The sequence below is a fragment of the Meleagris gallopavo genome, chromosome 20 (assembly GCF_905368555.1).
Source record: "Meleagris gallopavo chromosome 20, MGAL_WU_HG_1.1, whole genome shotgun sequence".
Classification (NCBI taxonomy): domain Eukaryota; kingdom Metazoa; phylum Chordata; class Aves; order Galliformes; family Phasianidae; genus Meleagris; species Meleagris gallopavo.
In genome coordinates this window covers 7,464,351-7,480,511 of record NC_139423.1, presented here as the reverse complement: position 1 = coordinate 7,480,511, position 16,161 = coordinate 7,464,351, and the positions used below count along the sequence as shown (strand labels likewise).

At 40.5% G+C, this 16,161-nt stretch overlaps 1 protein-coding gene across 2 annotated transcripts; it reads left to right on the top strand.

Annotated features, from left to right (window-relative positions):
- The first annotated feature begins 10,166 nt into the window (after positions 1-10,166).
- APOH (apolipoprotein H) lies at positions 10,167-15,798 on the top strand. Of its 2 annotated transcripts, none has more exons than XM_010721453.4 (8): positions 10,167-10,311; positions 10,457-10,633; positions 10,967-11,063; positions 12,414-12,490; positions 13,082-13,270; positions 13,833-14,012; positions 14,490-14,687; positions 15,417-15,798. In XM_010721453.4, the coding sequence occupies exons 1-8, from the start codon at positions 10,248-10,250 to the stop codon at positions 15,485-15,487; spliced, it is 1,053 nt and encodes a 350-aa protein (XP_010719755.1). In that variant the 5' UTR covers positions 10,167-10,247; the 3' UTR covers positions 15,488-15,798. The 2 variants fall into 2 exon arrangements, with proteins under 2 accessions (XP_010719755.1, XP_010719753.1); XM_010721451.4 differs by having other exon boundaries at positions 10,964-11,063.
- Positions 15,799-16,161: the final 363 nt, after the last annotated feature.

Genomic DNA, 16,161 nt, shown 5'->3' with positions numbered 1-16,161 from the left:
CACTGTCATCTGTGTTCAGGCATATAAGTGGTTATTAAATCAGAGTAGATTCAGAGTTTCCAACTCCAAATCGGTTTATAGAGTCACCTGATAAGAAATTTACTCATGTATGAATATTCCTCTGCTGGAAGGTCCCATTGGATGATGTGTCTCTGAAGATGATTGCTCTAACAAACTCAGCTCCTCCAGGGCTTTCTATATCTGCATCAATACCACCCCAGGTCTGGGAGTGTCCCGGAGAAAGGTCCTGGATTGTTCTATTCTGATGTGTGCACTCTGCATCAGATCAGCTTGAAAAGCGAAGAGAACACCTTCATCACTGCCTTAGGCAGTTGTTGCTCTCTTTTATTATTTCCTGCTTCTTAGAAGTATGCAACAAAAAAAGGAATCACTTCCTGCTGTAGACCTATACGGAAGTTCACAGCCCAACTTCTCCTTACATTTCAAAACAAATTACAATCACTTCCTCCTCTAGAGAGCCATCAGAACAAGCAGTTAGATTCCTGTCTGGAAGGATGACTTCATTGCAAACTTGCTGTCTAAAAACAATCTCCTTCATTCAATCTCATCATTCAAAGGAATTTTCACAGTCAGCTTCTGAGATATTTGTTCCTGCAACTATTGTGGAATAACTGCCATAATGAAGTCCAAACCCATCACCAGTTTCCACTAATATCCAGGATTCAGTCAAAATTCAAAGCCAGCTTTTCCCACTTTTTTTTTCCCCATGCAACAAATTGTTTGTTTCTCTCTTTGAAATCATCCACAGAGTTTAGTTTTGAAGCTCCCTTCCTCAAATCAGTAGCTGTTAATCAGTACACCATGCCCATTGCTGGTTCTCCAGCTCCCGTTAGGCGTTCAGCAGCAGCATTGTTTCTTACTCTTATGCAGACACTTTGGCAACAACGTACCATACGTGTTTCCAAGACTTAGAAAAAGGTAGGATGTGGCAGTGTAAATACATGTGTGAGCCTTCTTCTGTCTCCTGCTAGAGCCGTGCAGGAAGGCAGGAGGATGTTCATACAATCACAGAACAACTAAGGTTGGAAACGAGCTCTGAAATCATCCTGTCCAACCACTGACCCATCCCCACCGTACTCACTTTGCATCTTCCTGTACCAGCACTGCTATCTTCATCTTGGAGTCTGTCTGCATTGGTGTATGCAGGGTCTGTGTAATTCTGTGTCTTCCTGTGCTTACCCAGATTCTCTTTTCTGCCTTTCCTCCCCGAAGTTCCTGATATTGCAGGTTAGGAAATACTGGATCTGTAGACAGAGCTTATTATCAAATTATTCCATGTGACAGCTTGTTCACACATGCTGGTATTAATGTGAAAGCTTGAGTGTATGTATTGAAGCAGTCAGAAAGAAGGCTGAGCATAGGAAAACAATCTTACAAGAGATGGAATTTCACAGAATAAAATAGAGTTTGGAACAACAAAAAAAAAAATGGCATCTGATAATATATGGTCATTTAGAAGGGGTGAAATTGCAGCTCGTTGATATGCATTAGGAAAATCCTGCTTTCCTTTCTGACATGTACACAGTGCCATTATTCCAACCTGCAATTCACTGAACGTGGTGCAAAGCCCACGTGTCACATAGAGCTGTGTGTTATCCCCACCGCACTCCATAGGACATGAAATAAATGGCTGCTGATATACAGAACACTGAGGGTAAAATAGATCTTCATTTTTCATATCAATGTTCTCATCAGAACACTGAGTGACAACCAATTGTTTTCCTTTCTCACATCTCAGGTGCATTAGGAACATGCTGAAATATCTCCTACTTCTGGAGCTGAATCAGAGCTTGATGCTGTTACACACTGAAATGTGACGGTGGTCCCTTGGGACGTTTCATGGATTTTTGCCTCTTTCTAGATTGTATAAATAAAAATTTCTGCCTCAGCTGGAGTGTTTTTTATCACCGTTGTTTTGCAGTTTGTCCTTCCCACCAGCAATCTCTCTGCAAAATTTTCAACATCGTTTCCAAAAAGTAATTCACATTCTTTTGAGTGCATCAGAACAATTCTCTTGTGTAGGCAAATTTCAGTCTTCAAACGTACGCATGGAAAAAAAAAGGCAGAAAGGCTCAGACTTGGAAATACAAACAAAGCACTCAAACCACATTGAAAAGAACAGCCCTCTCTTGTGCCAGCCAAACAAGAGCGCCTCTATTATTGTGTTTAGAGAAACATGGCACACAGGTTCAAAGGAAACAAAGTAGGTGGTTCTTGTGATAGACAATGGGCTCCTGGAATCTCTGCCCAGCAGAACCAAGCACGAGGACTGGCATTGATGCAGGAGGCTGTCATGCGCATGGAGGAGAGCAAACATCTTTGGAGAAGAAGGTCAGGTGTTGCTAACCACAGGGCAGGAGCTTCCTCAAACTGAAAGCAGTCAGCTGTCAGACGCTGAAATGTTATCCTCAATCTCTATTTCTTTTTTTCCAGTTGCTTTGGTGCAAAATGTTAACTGTATATGTAGGGTTTAAATTCACGGCTTAAAGGAGCTCTGGTAGCTTGTGTACATACAATGCTTTGAACAGTAAAATGAAAAAGACGTAGAAGAGCAGTGTCTACACTGGCCTGAAGCTTTTCTCTGATCTCTTGTTATCCTGGGTGTGCTTTCTGACCCCAAAGCAGGACAAGTAACTTATTCTGTACTGCTGGCGTGTTGCAAAGCATCTGCTTTGGGTACTGACTGGCACATCTATGCAATGTCAGGACAACAGCGACAGCTTCTTTGTGTTGGTTATGGGCTGCGTGGTGTCATCTCACTGACACCAAGGTGAAAGAGAAATTTCCCATTATTTTGATGTGAACAGCAAGGTTCTGTATATCTTTTACTGAATTCAAACAAATATTCTATTGGAAGGGATGATAATTGTGTACAAGCAAGCTTATTTCGCCAAGCAAATATAAGATGTAAACAGACACTAAGGATTGTGCTTCAAATTATTATTTCTGACAGCTGAGCATCACTTATCACAGGTGTAAGAAAAGTAACTTACATGTCACAGTTGGTTTATTCTAGAGAATGACTGTGAGAGGAAAACAAAACCTATCAGCTGGAATACACAGGCTATGCCCTTCTTTGTGTGCCACCATTATGTTATGACACGTTGACACGGAGAAGGCCGAATGCTGTTTCCAATGGCAAGATTTCCAATTGTTCCAGGTCCGGCTGTGCTCTGCACAAGTGTTTACACTTCTGGAAACACTAATAATGGAAATGACAGGACTCTGGCTGGGCAAACACAGCTTTAAAATATTTGTTTAATTTAGAAGAACTGAAAAGAGAAAAGCCTGGTGCACAAAGCAAGCTGGCATTAATTTCAGAAAAAAAATTTCAAAATACCAAAATGTCAGTTGACTGAAAAATGAAGTGTGGGAAACCTCTCTGTCTTGAAGACCCAGTGTGAGGGAGAACTCTGTTAGTGTTCAATTTTCATTTGATTCCCCACTGGAATTTTCATTTTCCAAAACAAACAAAAAAAAAAACCAAAAAAAGCCCAACAGGAACTGTCCCTTAAAGACAGCAGAGTCTATTTTTGGTCTTTTAATCCAGTATTGTGGATTAAAGACTGAAAAGATTAGCAGCCTGATACATATCATAACAAGGGAACATCTCTTTAGGTTGCATTAAGTAAGTCCCATGCTACCATTCAGTTCCACAGGAGTGGTGACCTTAATAGCCCAGAACTGCTGCTTGTGAGAATGCAGAACGCTACAGATGTTCTTCCAATGTGAACTACATTTAAAAACAGTTTTGTTCCAGAAAACATCATTTAAAACCAAATACCCACAGTGCTGCTAGGGAAAAAGAATGACGGGACATCCCTTGCCCAAGTGCCAGAGGATTTTGTTCCAGCTGTACTCTCAGTTGGTGATATAAGAGCAGGGCAGCCAGTTCCCTTCAGAAAGGTTTGGAGCCATCTTGCTAATATTACTGAACTTGACTACTTTGATGTCCATGCAAAAATAAAATAACCCTCTTGTTACTGACTGCATGCTTAGATGACACGAGGTCATAAAAATGAGAATATTTCCAGAAATACAGATAGCAAGGAAATAAATGGGAGTAGCAAAGATGTGCATGTGCAAGTTGAAAATACTTTTTTCAACTTGTATGAGAAATATTAAGCACTTCATAGAATGCTCAAGACCTGCCCTTTCCAAAACATTTGTACATCTTCTCCTTTCAGAACTTCAGTTCGTGAGGATGTCACTGATCTCAGCACTGGCCATGTTGGAACACCTGCAATTCCATTTCATTCTGTTGCCAAAATGTTGACAATGTCTTTGTGTCTTCATGTGCAATGAGTAGAAAATGAAAATTGACCTCTGATATATATTTTTAAAACGAAACTACCGAAGAAATGCAAAGCTACAATAAAAAAGTGGCTAGGTAACAACACGTAACAGCACTAGAATCCGTGTCCTCAGAGACATACATGCATGTGGAGGTTGGTAACGTGTCCTTCTGGAAACTGAAATAGGTAGCTACATTTTCCAAATAGCCCAGTGTGACAAAAATTTACTTGAATAAAACGAGCACTTTGGAAAGCATGACCTTCATTTAGTTGTCCAAATAGAATTTAAGCCCTTCTGAAAATCTGATTCCAGTTATCGATACCGGCCCCTTCAAAATCTGCTTCCTCTTAGAGATGCTTTGCCCTGGATTTATTGCTGGAGATGGGAGGCTGTCACAAACTGAAATTAGTTTATTGATATCTTCATACTGTCTAATGGTCCATACAATAAAAATGCCGTGCTGCTTGGAACGAGATCAGTCTGTGAACAGGATCCAGACGCAGGATAATGAGATGTGAGGAGCAGCAGGCACAGACCACATCAAGGAGCTGAAACAGCCGCAGGAGTTTCTTGTGGAACATCTAGCTCAGGGCAAACTGATCTTTCCTATCACATTAGCCCTAAACTCACTCACTTAAGTTTAAATATTCAAGAAAACTTAAAATTCAGCTTGTACAAGTCAATGGCCTTCACCTGGATCCAATGTTTTGTGAAATTTCCAGTTCTGAGATTTGTCAGTTTTTTTAGACAAGATTAAAGTGGGAAAATTCTCCTTTTGGAGTAAATCTGCTAAGAGTACCAGATTAAAAACATATGAGGAAATATTGTAGACAATTATTTGTGTTGACTAACAAAGATTTGGCACAAATTTCTAGTCTTGTCATGTTGTTAATTCCATATAACTTGATTCAAATTATATTCTCAAGCACTAAGAAGGCTTGTGAGGGTTTTGGCTTTGACCATAAGAGTGATCAATACCCACCTTTTGATTACATTGTACACAGCACAGGAGCAGAATAGCAAAGAAGATGAATTTTTTTCATCTGGAACACTCTGGTATTCTGCCTGGAAAGAATTTCACAGATAATATCCATGGGTTAATAGAGATCAGAGGATCTCTCTAGATCGAAGCTGCCGATGGCAACAGCAGAAGCCTCTGACACTGCATTGATTCTAGGCTGCTCTGAGACACATGCACTTTTCAATGAAGTTTTGGATGATGAATATACCTAACAACTCCTTCATTATTGATCCCCTTCTCTGCCATTTGGATATAACCGAAGAATGGCGGTAAGCAAATCCGGCGTTAGTTGGGCTTTCTGGTAGTACTGTGGCAATGTGCCAAGGGAGGAAGAGACAGCGTAAAAGCTCTCATTTACCCACAGAAGTCCTCGTCAGAGTGATGGAGTCATTCTGGGATGGCAGCTAGCGAGGATTGCTCCACTGGATGGCAAAGTGGTGAAATGTTAATGGTGTTCCTGATGTACTGGAAGCACAAAGTGCATTCCTGCAGCACTGCACTTCTCTGGGAGAACCCGCAGGAGATCCTGACCGGGGCTGAACTCTCCCCAGCTTGTAAACAATGTGACAACCTGAGGCAGTACATTTATATAATAAAGCTCTCACGGAAATCTGACTTCATAGAGAGCAGAAGATCAATGATATCAAACATATTTTCAAGCTTTGCGAGAGAAAATACTGGGTTTGATTTGAGCTGGGTCAGTACCCTGCCTTCTCCAATCTCCCCATCACCCCAGCTGGCCACTGCAGAGTCAAACTCTCATGAAGAAAAATTTGCCCCCAAAGCTTCATATTTCAGCATTCCTGATAAAGAAATATAGTATGGGATTATTTTTTTTTAAGAGAAAATTCAGAAAAAATTATCAGAGGAACAGACTGTTTTACAATATTTGTGTTGCAGTACAACTGTGAGAGATTCTTTGGATTTTCTTTGCAGGAAATGAGAAGGCGGAGAGGAGGAAGTGGCTTTAAAATACTCTCTGGTTTTGTACACTGTGAGTTTAATGTATGTGAAAAATGGAACATTTCTGTGTGATGGCACAGATCTCCTCAGACCTGGGAAACTGCTCCTGCCAGCCTTCCAGCAGCTCAGGTTAATACAGGAATGAGTATTTTAATACCACACCTCCTGTAAAATGCTTAAAGTGACCTGAGGTCTAGGACTGAAATGATAATTATTTCACTAACCTCAGTTAGCGAAATCAAAGTGCCATTTAACCCTAAATTATGCTACTACATGAAAACAATATTTTCAGAAGTTACACAGACATTGTTTACTTTTGATGTCAGTGAGACATCCTTCCAGGTCGATGTAAATTACTGTGTGTTTACTTTCAGCAGGTAGGGAACATTGACTGGAAAACTAATTCAGTGCAGATGGAACTTGGCTTCTGGCTGGCTGAATATTTTGCTAAGCATGAATACATAAAGCTAAATTATCTACACAGCTCTATATTACATATTAAATGGAACCACTGTTTAGGAAATAGCCTCAGCTCGGCCAGAACTAAAGGCAATTATTTTTCTTTAAGGCTGGAAATGATGCATTTTACCTTCTTGCTTTCCATTTGTTATCTCTTTCAGTGTTATGGAGCACTCCAATATCGGATGTATCGAGTGGAGGCGATAAAAATGTTTGTGCAGAGCATAAATGAACTTTGAACAAATATTAATAGAACTATCACAGCAACACGAAGGGCAGTGATTGGACCTGTAACTTAACACCTGCTCCCATAAAGGAGCATGGATACAGCTTTGAACCATTTGACCATCATCTCCTCATCCTCCAGAGTGATCAATGGGCACACACACATACAAAGCCAGTGATGGACATGTGAAACAAAAGGAACAGAAAGAAATAAGCTGGAATCTGAATATCTCCTCTTTGTAGGAAAAGGATGAAGTTGTAGATCCAAGCAGAGCTCCAAACCCAGCTTTCATTCCAGAGAGAGAGGGCCTCAGTAAGTGGATGCTGGCACAAAAAGGAGAACTGCATTCAATCTCTCTTTAATATTTTATCTCAGTGGCCTTAAGCAATACATTCTGTGTGATTTGAGAAATACCTGCATTTTGAACTGGCTGGGCTATATCACACATTTTCTGTTTGAAGAACACTCGTAAAAGCTCAAGAGTGGTGGGTGACATGACCCAACACATCACCCAGATGGACAGACTGCCAGCAAGTCTGTGGCAGCAGCAGAGGTGTGACAAATCCTACGAGATCATGAAAGCTATAGCATCAGTTGGAGGAGCAGGTGGACAGATTAAAGTCTGGCTCATTAGCTGGGAAATGGTCACGTTGGTGACCTGACCTCCAGTCTGTCTTGTTCCTGCAAACTTTCTGCAAAATATCTCTGGGAGAGACTGTTTCTGCCTGAAAGTCTTTGTCCAGCTTCTTATTATCTTGTGTTCCAATTACCACACTGTATTCTCCTCTTGTCTTGACAGCTCCAGTTGACCCCTGGTATGAGGAAGAATGCTGCTACATAGGCTGGAATTCATCTTTTTTCTTTTCGTATCCCTCTATTCTTTTTTTAATTGTTTTTGTTTTAAACTCTTTCACGTTTCCATTTCCACTTTTATGGCTTTGCTGACTTATCCTCTCCCCATCTCTTATTCATAAATGAAACTACTCTGCTAAGTGAGTGATGCTGGGCTCCATCATTAGATTGGTATCTTTTCAAACACACACTCTTGATCTCTGCCTTGCTGCTTCATATTTTTGCCCAGGCAGCACAGCTTCTGCAAAGTTCATTCACACCCCTCCTACATGCACTTCTTTTAGGTTATGCTAGCACAAAAACGGGCAGCAGGGTTCTGTGGTACTGATACTGTGCATATTGTGCTAGCCAGTATCATCTCGGCGTGTCCTTACACTACTCTGCATGCAGCCAGCATTTCTTTCCTTAGAATATAATACTATTTGTGGTGGAGAACATCAGTCTGCTCTGCATTTATACGACCACTAACAAAAAGTTCTGCTTTATAACCGGGTTTATAGGAGCTACAATAATAAATAACACATGGATTTGATGAGAAGTCAAATGGTAAAAACAACTGCATGTTATCACCAAATATAGAGAGAACGAGATTGGTTTGTTCATGTTCTGCTGAGGTGAATCCCTCCCGTGCAGTTATGGAAGAAGGCACAGTTATTGGCAAAGTGCATTCCAATGACTCTTATTACAGAAAAATATGTCTTATCTTAATAAATCACAACACTGGCATTGTGCAGTTGCATGAAACGCAACGTTTGGTGTTTTTCTTTCAGTTTCGTATGCAATCATTCAAAGTTTTATTGCCAGCTTGCAAAGATCAGCGCGTGCTTTATTCAGCCCGATTTTACTTACGTGACTTCCTCTCTCTCGGAGTAGCGTAGGAAACTTCAGTCGGAGTTTACAGGTGTGTGCGGCACACGTACTCTGGTACATTCTGCCATCTGCTGAGCACAGTGAGAACTGCTCACACGGTCAGCGTTGAAATGGATCGAATCGCGCCCATCTATTCCTGTGCTCTTTTAAACGCAAAGAATGCAATGCAAAGCAGCAGGAAGATCTGAAGAAGGACATAACCCAAAGGCAAGGAAGTTCAGCACAGCATAGCAGTTGGGAAAGGTGAAACATTTGTAGAGAAAGAAAAGGAAGAAGTAGGCTGGGACAAAGGGAGAAATAAGCAGATGTAAAAACAGAAAATCAAGTCTATATTTTTTGGTTGATTTAGAGGTTGTACTTTGCCCTTTGGCACTGTGTATTTGGTAAACATTTTGAGCAAGCCATCCACGTATTTTTATTTCTGATAAGACCAGCATGTTCCTAATTGTTTAATGTTGTGGCTAAAGTCTACATTTCAAATGCAGAAAATGTATGAAGCAAAAATAAACAAAGTATTTAAGATCACAGCAGGAAGGATCTGACATAACCTAGCTTCTTGTCTGAGCCCAATGTCCCTCACTCCCCCTCACAGGCTGTGAGTCAGCAGGCAAGGAGGATACTGAGATTAGAAACAGCAAACTGTGGAACAGTGATTACACAGATGTTATTTTGGTTGCACTTGAGATATTCCTGCAATTAAAATCTGCTAAATTAGGACAAATGCACTGATCGGAGCATCAGCTGATAGCTATGTAGTTTTGACTTGATGACCCCAAGTGGCAGAGTCAAAACAAGTTTCTATACCACCCAACAATATGATTCGAATCTGAACTCCTTGTCACAAATTAAGCACAATCCAGACCCATTATTTCACTTTTCCTGCCTGCACAGCTGGCACTGTGAACAATGGGAGAAGTAGTAAAGCAAGAGCTAACTAGTTATCTGCTAATTGAAAGATGATGACTGGCAATGTGAATCAGACAAAACAGGCCCATGGAACCTGACGTTTCAGGCCAGATCATCATCCAGCATTAAGCTGGTGTTATCACTGGAGGCCTACGACAACACCAGTGTCACTCCAACATGAATCATTTTGATTCTGTGATTCTGTGATTTTCTTTTTTAAAAGACTTCTATAACTCTTGTGTATGGAAGAGTACAAACTCAAGTGAAAAACAAAAGCTTCTCCATGACAGTTTTATTCTTTGATCCAACCATTCTGAGCCTCTACAGATGCTGAGAAGATGATATTGTTTCCTCAAAAACATCAGTCCCTGCAGGAGATGCTCTGCAGAACCAACCAGAGAAGAGACATTTTCAGTAGAGGCTGTTTGAATCCCTGCATTATGTGCAAGTGCAACATGTGATGGTTGTATCATCCTTTATTCCAGCAACACAAGGACCCTTTTATCTTCTGTTTACTTGGGTGGGAATAAATACAAAGAGTTAATATGTAACCATCCTTTTAGGGATGCCTTTATTTTTAAGGGGGGAACCACTGGCCTGGGAGTCACTGGGGAAGCTGGTGGGCTGGCAGCAATGTACTCCCTGGCCCTGCTCCTGTGTGTGGCTGCTCTGACCCACTCTGCTCTTGCAGCGAAAGGTAAGTGCCTTCCACTTCCTAACAGCCAGTGCTACCCTGGAGCGTAACTGAGGGAACCTGGAGACAGAGAATAGATTGTAATACAGAAACTTGAATGTCTCAAGCTTTCTGCTTTACTTTTTGTACATTTTCTTCTCTCTTCCAGTCTGTCCCAAGCCACCAGAAGTGCTGTTTGCCACAATCAATGTGGTCAAAAATGAGTATAACGTGGGTGAGGAAATCGAATACACCTGCAGGCCAGGTTTTGTCCCCAACAACGGCCAGAGGAAGTACATCTGCCAGCCCACTGGCAGGTGGCCTCTCAACACGCTCTTATGCCTACGTAAGTAAGGGCTCATCTCAGTGCTGCTTGTACTACAAATGGCATACACTGGTTGACAGTATCTGCCTATCAATTGCTATTCATTTTTATCATTTAATTGCATAACAGCTGTTTTCCTCAGACAATCAACTGCAAAAAATATTTTCATCACAAAAACTTGGAAACTATCATTGCTGTGTTTTGATAGAAATGTAAAATAGGTTATGAAATGTAGCATGCAGAAGCAGAAAAACATGGAAAGCACTCAGACCCTTTTAAAATCAACCTGTTCCCACTGTGCTAGCTTCATGCCTCGTGAAATAATACTATCTTTTTTTAAACTTTGATTAGCAGCAAAGAAATGTCCCACCCCTGAACCTTTGCAGCACGGAACAATTGATTCTAGAGATTTCCACTACCGGAGTTCTTTAAGTTTTTCATGTGACCCAGGGTAAGCTCCCTTCTTCTGTGCTACTCAGTAGAAAATCTAAACCACAGCACTATTCTGTACTATTGTGTTGTGCAGCATTGCAAGCCAAGGAACTCAGAAAATACCAAACTAAAATCCACCTGCACTTTGAAGACTTAATAATGGCATATCTAGGGGTCCTTCTCTGTTTAGCTCTGTACCTTGGGGCTTTGCTCCTCCAAAGCAATGTCTTACAGACATGAAAACCATGAAAATAGCAGAAATTTTATGCAAAGATTCATTCCAGACCACTTCTCCTTGCTTTTAAAATCCTCTTATTACATCATGAGATGAAATCCTACAGCACAGAAAGGATAATCTCCATCTGAGTCATCATGCTGTCAGGATCTGGAGGCTGAAAAATTTGTTTCCATGTCTTTTTAAGCTCAGTAAATGAAAACATGAGGTTAATCCTAATTTAGTCCCTAGAGCAAATGCACTTTTACTGAAGGCTGCCTCCTGGTTTTAGAAATGTGGATGCATTTAAAGAAACACAGTTAAGTTAAGTGCAAGGAGATATTTGATGGCAGCATGCAGTCACTCTGTTTCAGCAAGTAATTAATAAACAGTGCTTACCTGGGAAGATCATAGGTGAGCCATAGGCTGGAGTTCACTGAAGAGTACTAAAACCTCAGTTATCTCCCTCTTCTGCAAAACAGACAAGAGAAGGAATAAATTAATTCACCTATGATATCAAATGTAGCAATGGGACTTGAATTGATTTGATTTCACTGCAGCTGCAGCTATGTGATATCGATGCAATCGATACAAAATGAGCATTTCTTTAAATATCAGTGTGTTAGTAATAATATATGTACAGAGGAGTAGAGGGAGGCATTTAGAGAGACTACATAATGTAAATTAAATTGGCATTATAATAAAATAATGCATTTCAGTAACTTCAGGGATTGACTGCTGAGTTCTTTACGAATAGATTCATCCTATTTGTCATAACCAGTCAGGAACTTCTCCTAAGACACTCTAAGATTAACATCACTGATCAGTGCTCACTACTTACAAATATCCACAATATTAATCACTTATAGGAATTATTGTAATATTAAAATAGAATATAGAGTTGAAAGTGAAATACCTTGTTGTATCAAGCATTCTTTCTAAAAATCTGTAATACCTGGATATTAACATATTTTCATGTTTGAATCTAAATTTCTTTTCAGGTTAGTAAGTGCTTGAATTAGAGAAGGATTTCAGAACTGGACTGTTATTAAATCTGCATGTGGGAAATGGAAATCTTCACAAAGAACAAACTGATTTTTCTCCATACAAAAAGGCTCATTAAGCTTTCTGATAACCAGATCTTTCTGTTTACAGTTACAGTCTTGTTGGGTCAAGGACAAGCCAATGCATGTCAGATGGCAAATGGAGTGGAATCCTCCCACAGTGTCAACGTATGTGCTCAGATACCCCCAAACTTCTGCATCCTTATTGTTATTATGGAAGGGTTCCTTTACATCACTCAGAATTACATATGCTCTTCTTCAGAAGCCTCTCATTGCAGTGTTCTAAAAAAGATTAGGAACAATCAAGAAGCAGCTTGTATATTTTGTTTTAGAGGTGTGGGTTCTATTTATAGAGAAATACAGTTTAAAATTCTATGTAAAAGGTGAGGATCAGGGATGCTGTTTACAACTGAAGGTAAGATATTTGTCCCTTCAAATTCATCTTCCCTGTATATAAAAATGAGGATAGCATCACGATTTACAGCTGCTATGCATGTTTTTTGCTGTGACCTGTCCTGCATAAATGTTTTATGGAAAAAACACGATATTGCATAACATAGTACAAAAAATACAGCAAAAAATCATGAACTACACGTGGAAAAGCTCCTGGGACTTTTAATCTGATCTTTTTTGTTTTGGTAGCTATACTTCCATAAGGCACTGTGTGGGGTTACTTTAGCTATAAACAAGTTGCTCCTGTGATAACAGTAACAATTCAGTTGTTAAGCTTTTCTTTCTAAGAAGGCTGTGTTTTTCCAGCTGTGACTTGTGCACCTCCCTCACTTCCTGAATTTGGAGTCCTTTCTTACCGTCGCTTAAAGCCTGGAAATATTTCTTACTTCATGGACACAATTGCTTTTGAATGTGTACCACCTCTGGCACTTATTGGAAATGAGACAGCAACCTGCCAGGCCAATGGCACCTGGAGCAGCATTCCGGAGTGCAGGGGTGGGTAACTGACTTTCAGCACCTTTGAAACAAAATCCTAGAATTGTATGTGTCAACATACAAAAAGATTATTTCCCAGGAAAAAAAAGCATATTATTTATAAACATACAGCACACTCATTCTGAAAGTCAGAATCATGAATGCAAGGTGATGGCTGACAGTGTCTGCAAGACTGCACACGAGATGGGATTGGCAAAACATTTGCTGTAGGTATGAAGGTTGTGCAAACAAGGCTGTGAAACTGTTCCCAGTGTGGAGGAAGCCTGGCTGCCCAAGTGCAGGGACACCATTCTGCTAAATGCTGGCATTCATCTCAGAGGCAGGCAACCTTATCCTTAGGCTAGAGAATCGCACTGTGAAATGATACCACATTTTGGGTAAAACCACAACAGATGTATTTAAATTTTTATTTATCTATAATATTTCCCCTGACTGTTCTCCAGTGCAAGATGCCAAAATGAACCAATATAAAAATTTTACATGCATTTTTGAAGTACATACTGCATCTTTTAGAACTGCAGCAGTGACAAAGCTTTGTTTCTCTTCTGTTGTTGTACCGCAGCTGTCACTTGTCCTGCTCCAACTGGAATAGAAAATGGGTTCTTAAATTTTGCTGTTCGTAGAACATATCACTACAATGAAAGTGTCAGCTTCAGCTGCCAGTCCAGATATGTGCTGGAGGGACCTAAGCACTCCCGATGTGAGAAGACAGGGAACTGGTCCACAAAGCCATCCTGCAAAGGTACACATATAGAATCTCTTAGAAACCAGCAATTTGCTTTCATTTTCCTAAAAGAGCACCACTGACTGTCAATGAGCTGTTGCACCTTCCTGTCTTTTCACAAGTAAATTGAAGCTGTGATTTCAAGGCCCTGATAAATCTGACTCCCAACATTCAGTGTTCTACACTGTGATCTATTGGAACCAGCTCCAATAATCAGACACTAAAATGCATTTTATATGAATATTTCCTGTCCTCTTCCTATTTAATATAATTAGGAATTTTACTGGGGCTGAGTTTTCACCAGAATTTTTTGCTGCTGTATGCAGGTGTGCAAAGTTCTTCAGTATCATAACATCAGCAGAAGTATTGCCTGTGTGTGGGCCACAGCATTTTTCATTCTCTAATGCAAATTTCTCATGGAATCTATTCTAATCAAGTTTCAAAACAGAGCTCTAACCATCCTTATGTGTTGCTTATAACTGGATTGTTTTACAGAGCCGTGTAAAATTCCAGTAAAGAAAGCTGTAGTATTATACGAAGGGGAGAAGAAACGAGTTCAGAATGATCTGAAGGAAGGCATCATGCATGGCGAAATTATATCCTTCTACTGCAAGAATAAAGAGAAATCCTGTGCCTACACCGTGCCTGTTCAGTGTGTGAACGGCAATCTCACTCTCCCTTTCTGCTTCAAAGGTAAGAGCGGGGTTAATTTTACCACTGCTGCCTGTCTGTGTCAGGAGGCAGTGTTCCAGTCCATCTTCAAGCTGCATTTGACCAGCTGATTCATCTGTCTTGTGCTCAAGTTCTCGGGCATTTAGGAAGAAATCCTTCTGCTCCCAAGAGGTGTTAATTAGAGGCCTAGCCCAGCCAAAGGGCCAGAGGTGAAGTGTTCTGGGATTTCATGAATCCTCGGGTCAACTTCTAGAGCCTAGACCCTGCCTCAGCCCCGGGAGCCTGCCCTGTTCACTGCTGCTCTGCAGAATTGCCCCACATTGCTCTGACTGCTTCTGACATTGGGTCAAGAGTTAAAAAGCAGCTGACAGCGATCCTGATGCTGGAAGAACTGGTTCACAGGCACTCTGTTGTTTAGAGTAAATGAAGGGATGAAATAGCAAAGTTAATCAGCAAGAGGAAGTGTTTTGCACCTGTTTTGTCAACATTCCTTGCAAGTTTTTTTTCATTCCTAAGTGAAGGAAAGGACACAAACTACCTATGGTGCAAACCTCCTTGTGTTTGGATTGCCTTCAGGTGGACATCGTTTAGCTCTTTTTAAAGTAGAAATTAAAATAGTGAATTTCTTCCAGCATTTTACAGCAAGCAAAAATTCACTGCTTATCTAGCAGAGCCCTTGAGATGCATTGTTTTCAGCCATTGCACATTGTAAGACTTTAACCCAAGGTCTCAACCTCTTGTTTTCAACAGAGCGTGGCTTCTTTTCAAGCCTTGTTAAGACGGACCCATCGAACATGAAACCATGCGAAGATCTGAAATGAGTCAAAGAAGTAAAGCAGCACTGAATGTCTTACAGACACAGATACGTCGATACACAGGACAACTTAAGACCTCTGAGTGTAAATTCCAGGCAAACTTGGGGAGCGCTGAGTATGCAGTCTCTGCTCTTTTCCCTGCTGCTGTTATCCCAGTCTCCTTCACAAGCTGTGACACATTATTTCAGCCATTAACTTCCTCTGCCTCCTTCAGCATCCCTGCTACACTACTTCTCTTTCAACGTTTCCAGCTTTTATGTCATTGTAAATGATCTTCTCAATAGCAATCCCTTTAGAATAAAGTAACTTTTGGCCAATAGCGTGTTCTGATTTAATAGCACCTAGACATCAATCAAATCCTTTAGCTCTTAACCGATTTATAGAAGGCCTTCCTTATGAGTAATTAGCTGAGTTCTGATTCCATTTCCTCTGTTATGTGATAAGGAGCCAACCTTTAATTATAGAAGGACAGAAGGTCATCAGCCTAGGATTTTCCAGAATTTAGGCAAGCAGAAAGATGGAGTTTTCCAAAATCTGTTTAGTGGCTAAGTGTCCAACCACCACTGAAAAACAAATTGCATCAGATAAAGGATTCTTCCATACTTCAAAAATACTGCTAACATTAATAACACTATTTACGTTTTCATGACTTTAACATTACATGAAACTGCTGTTTAAAA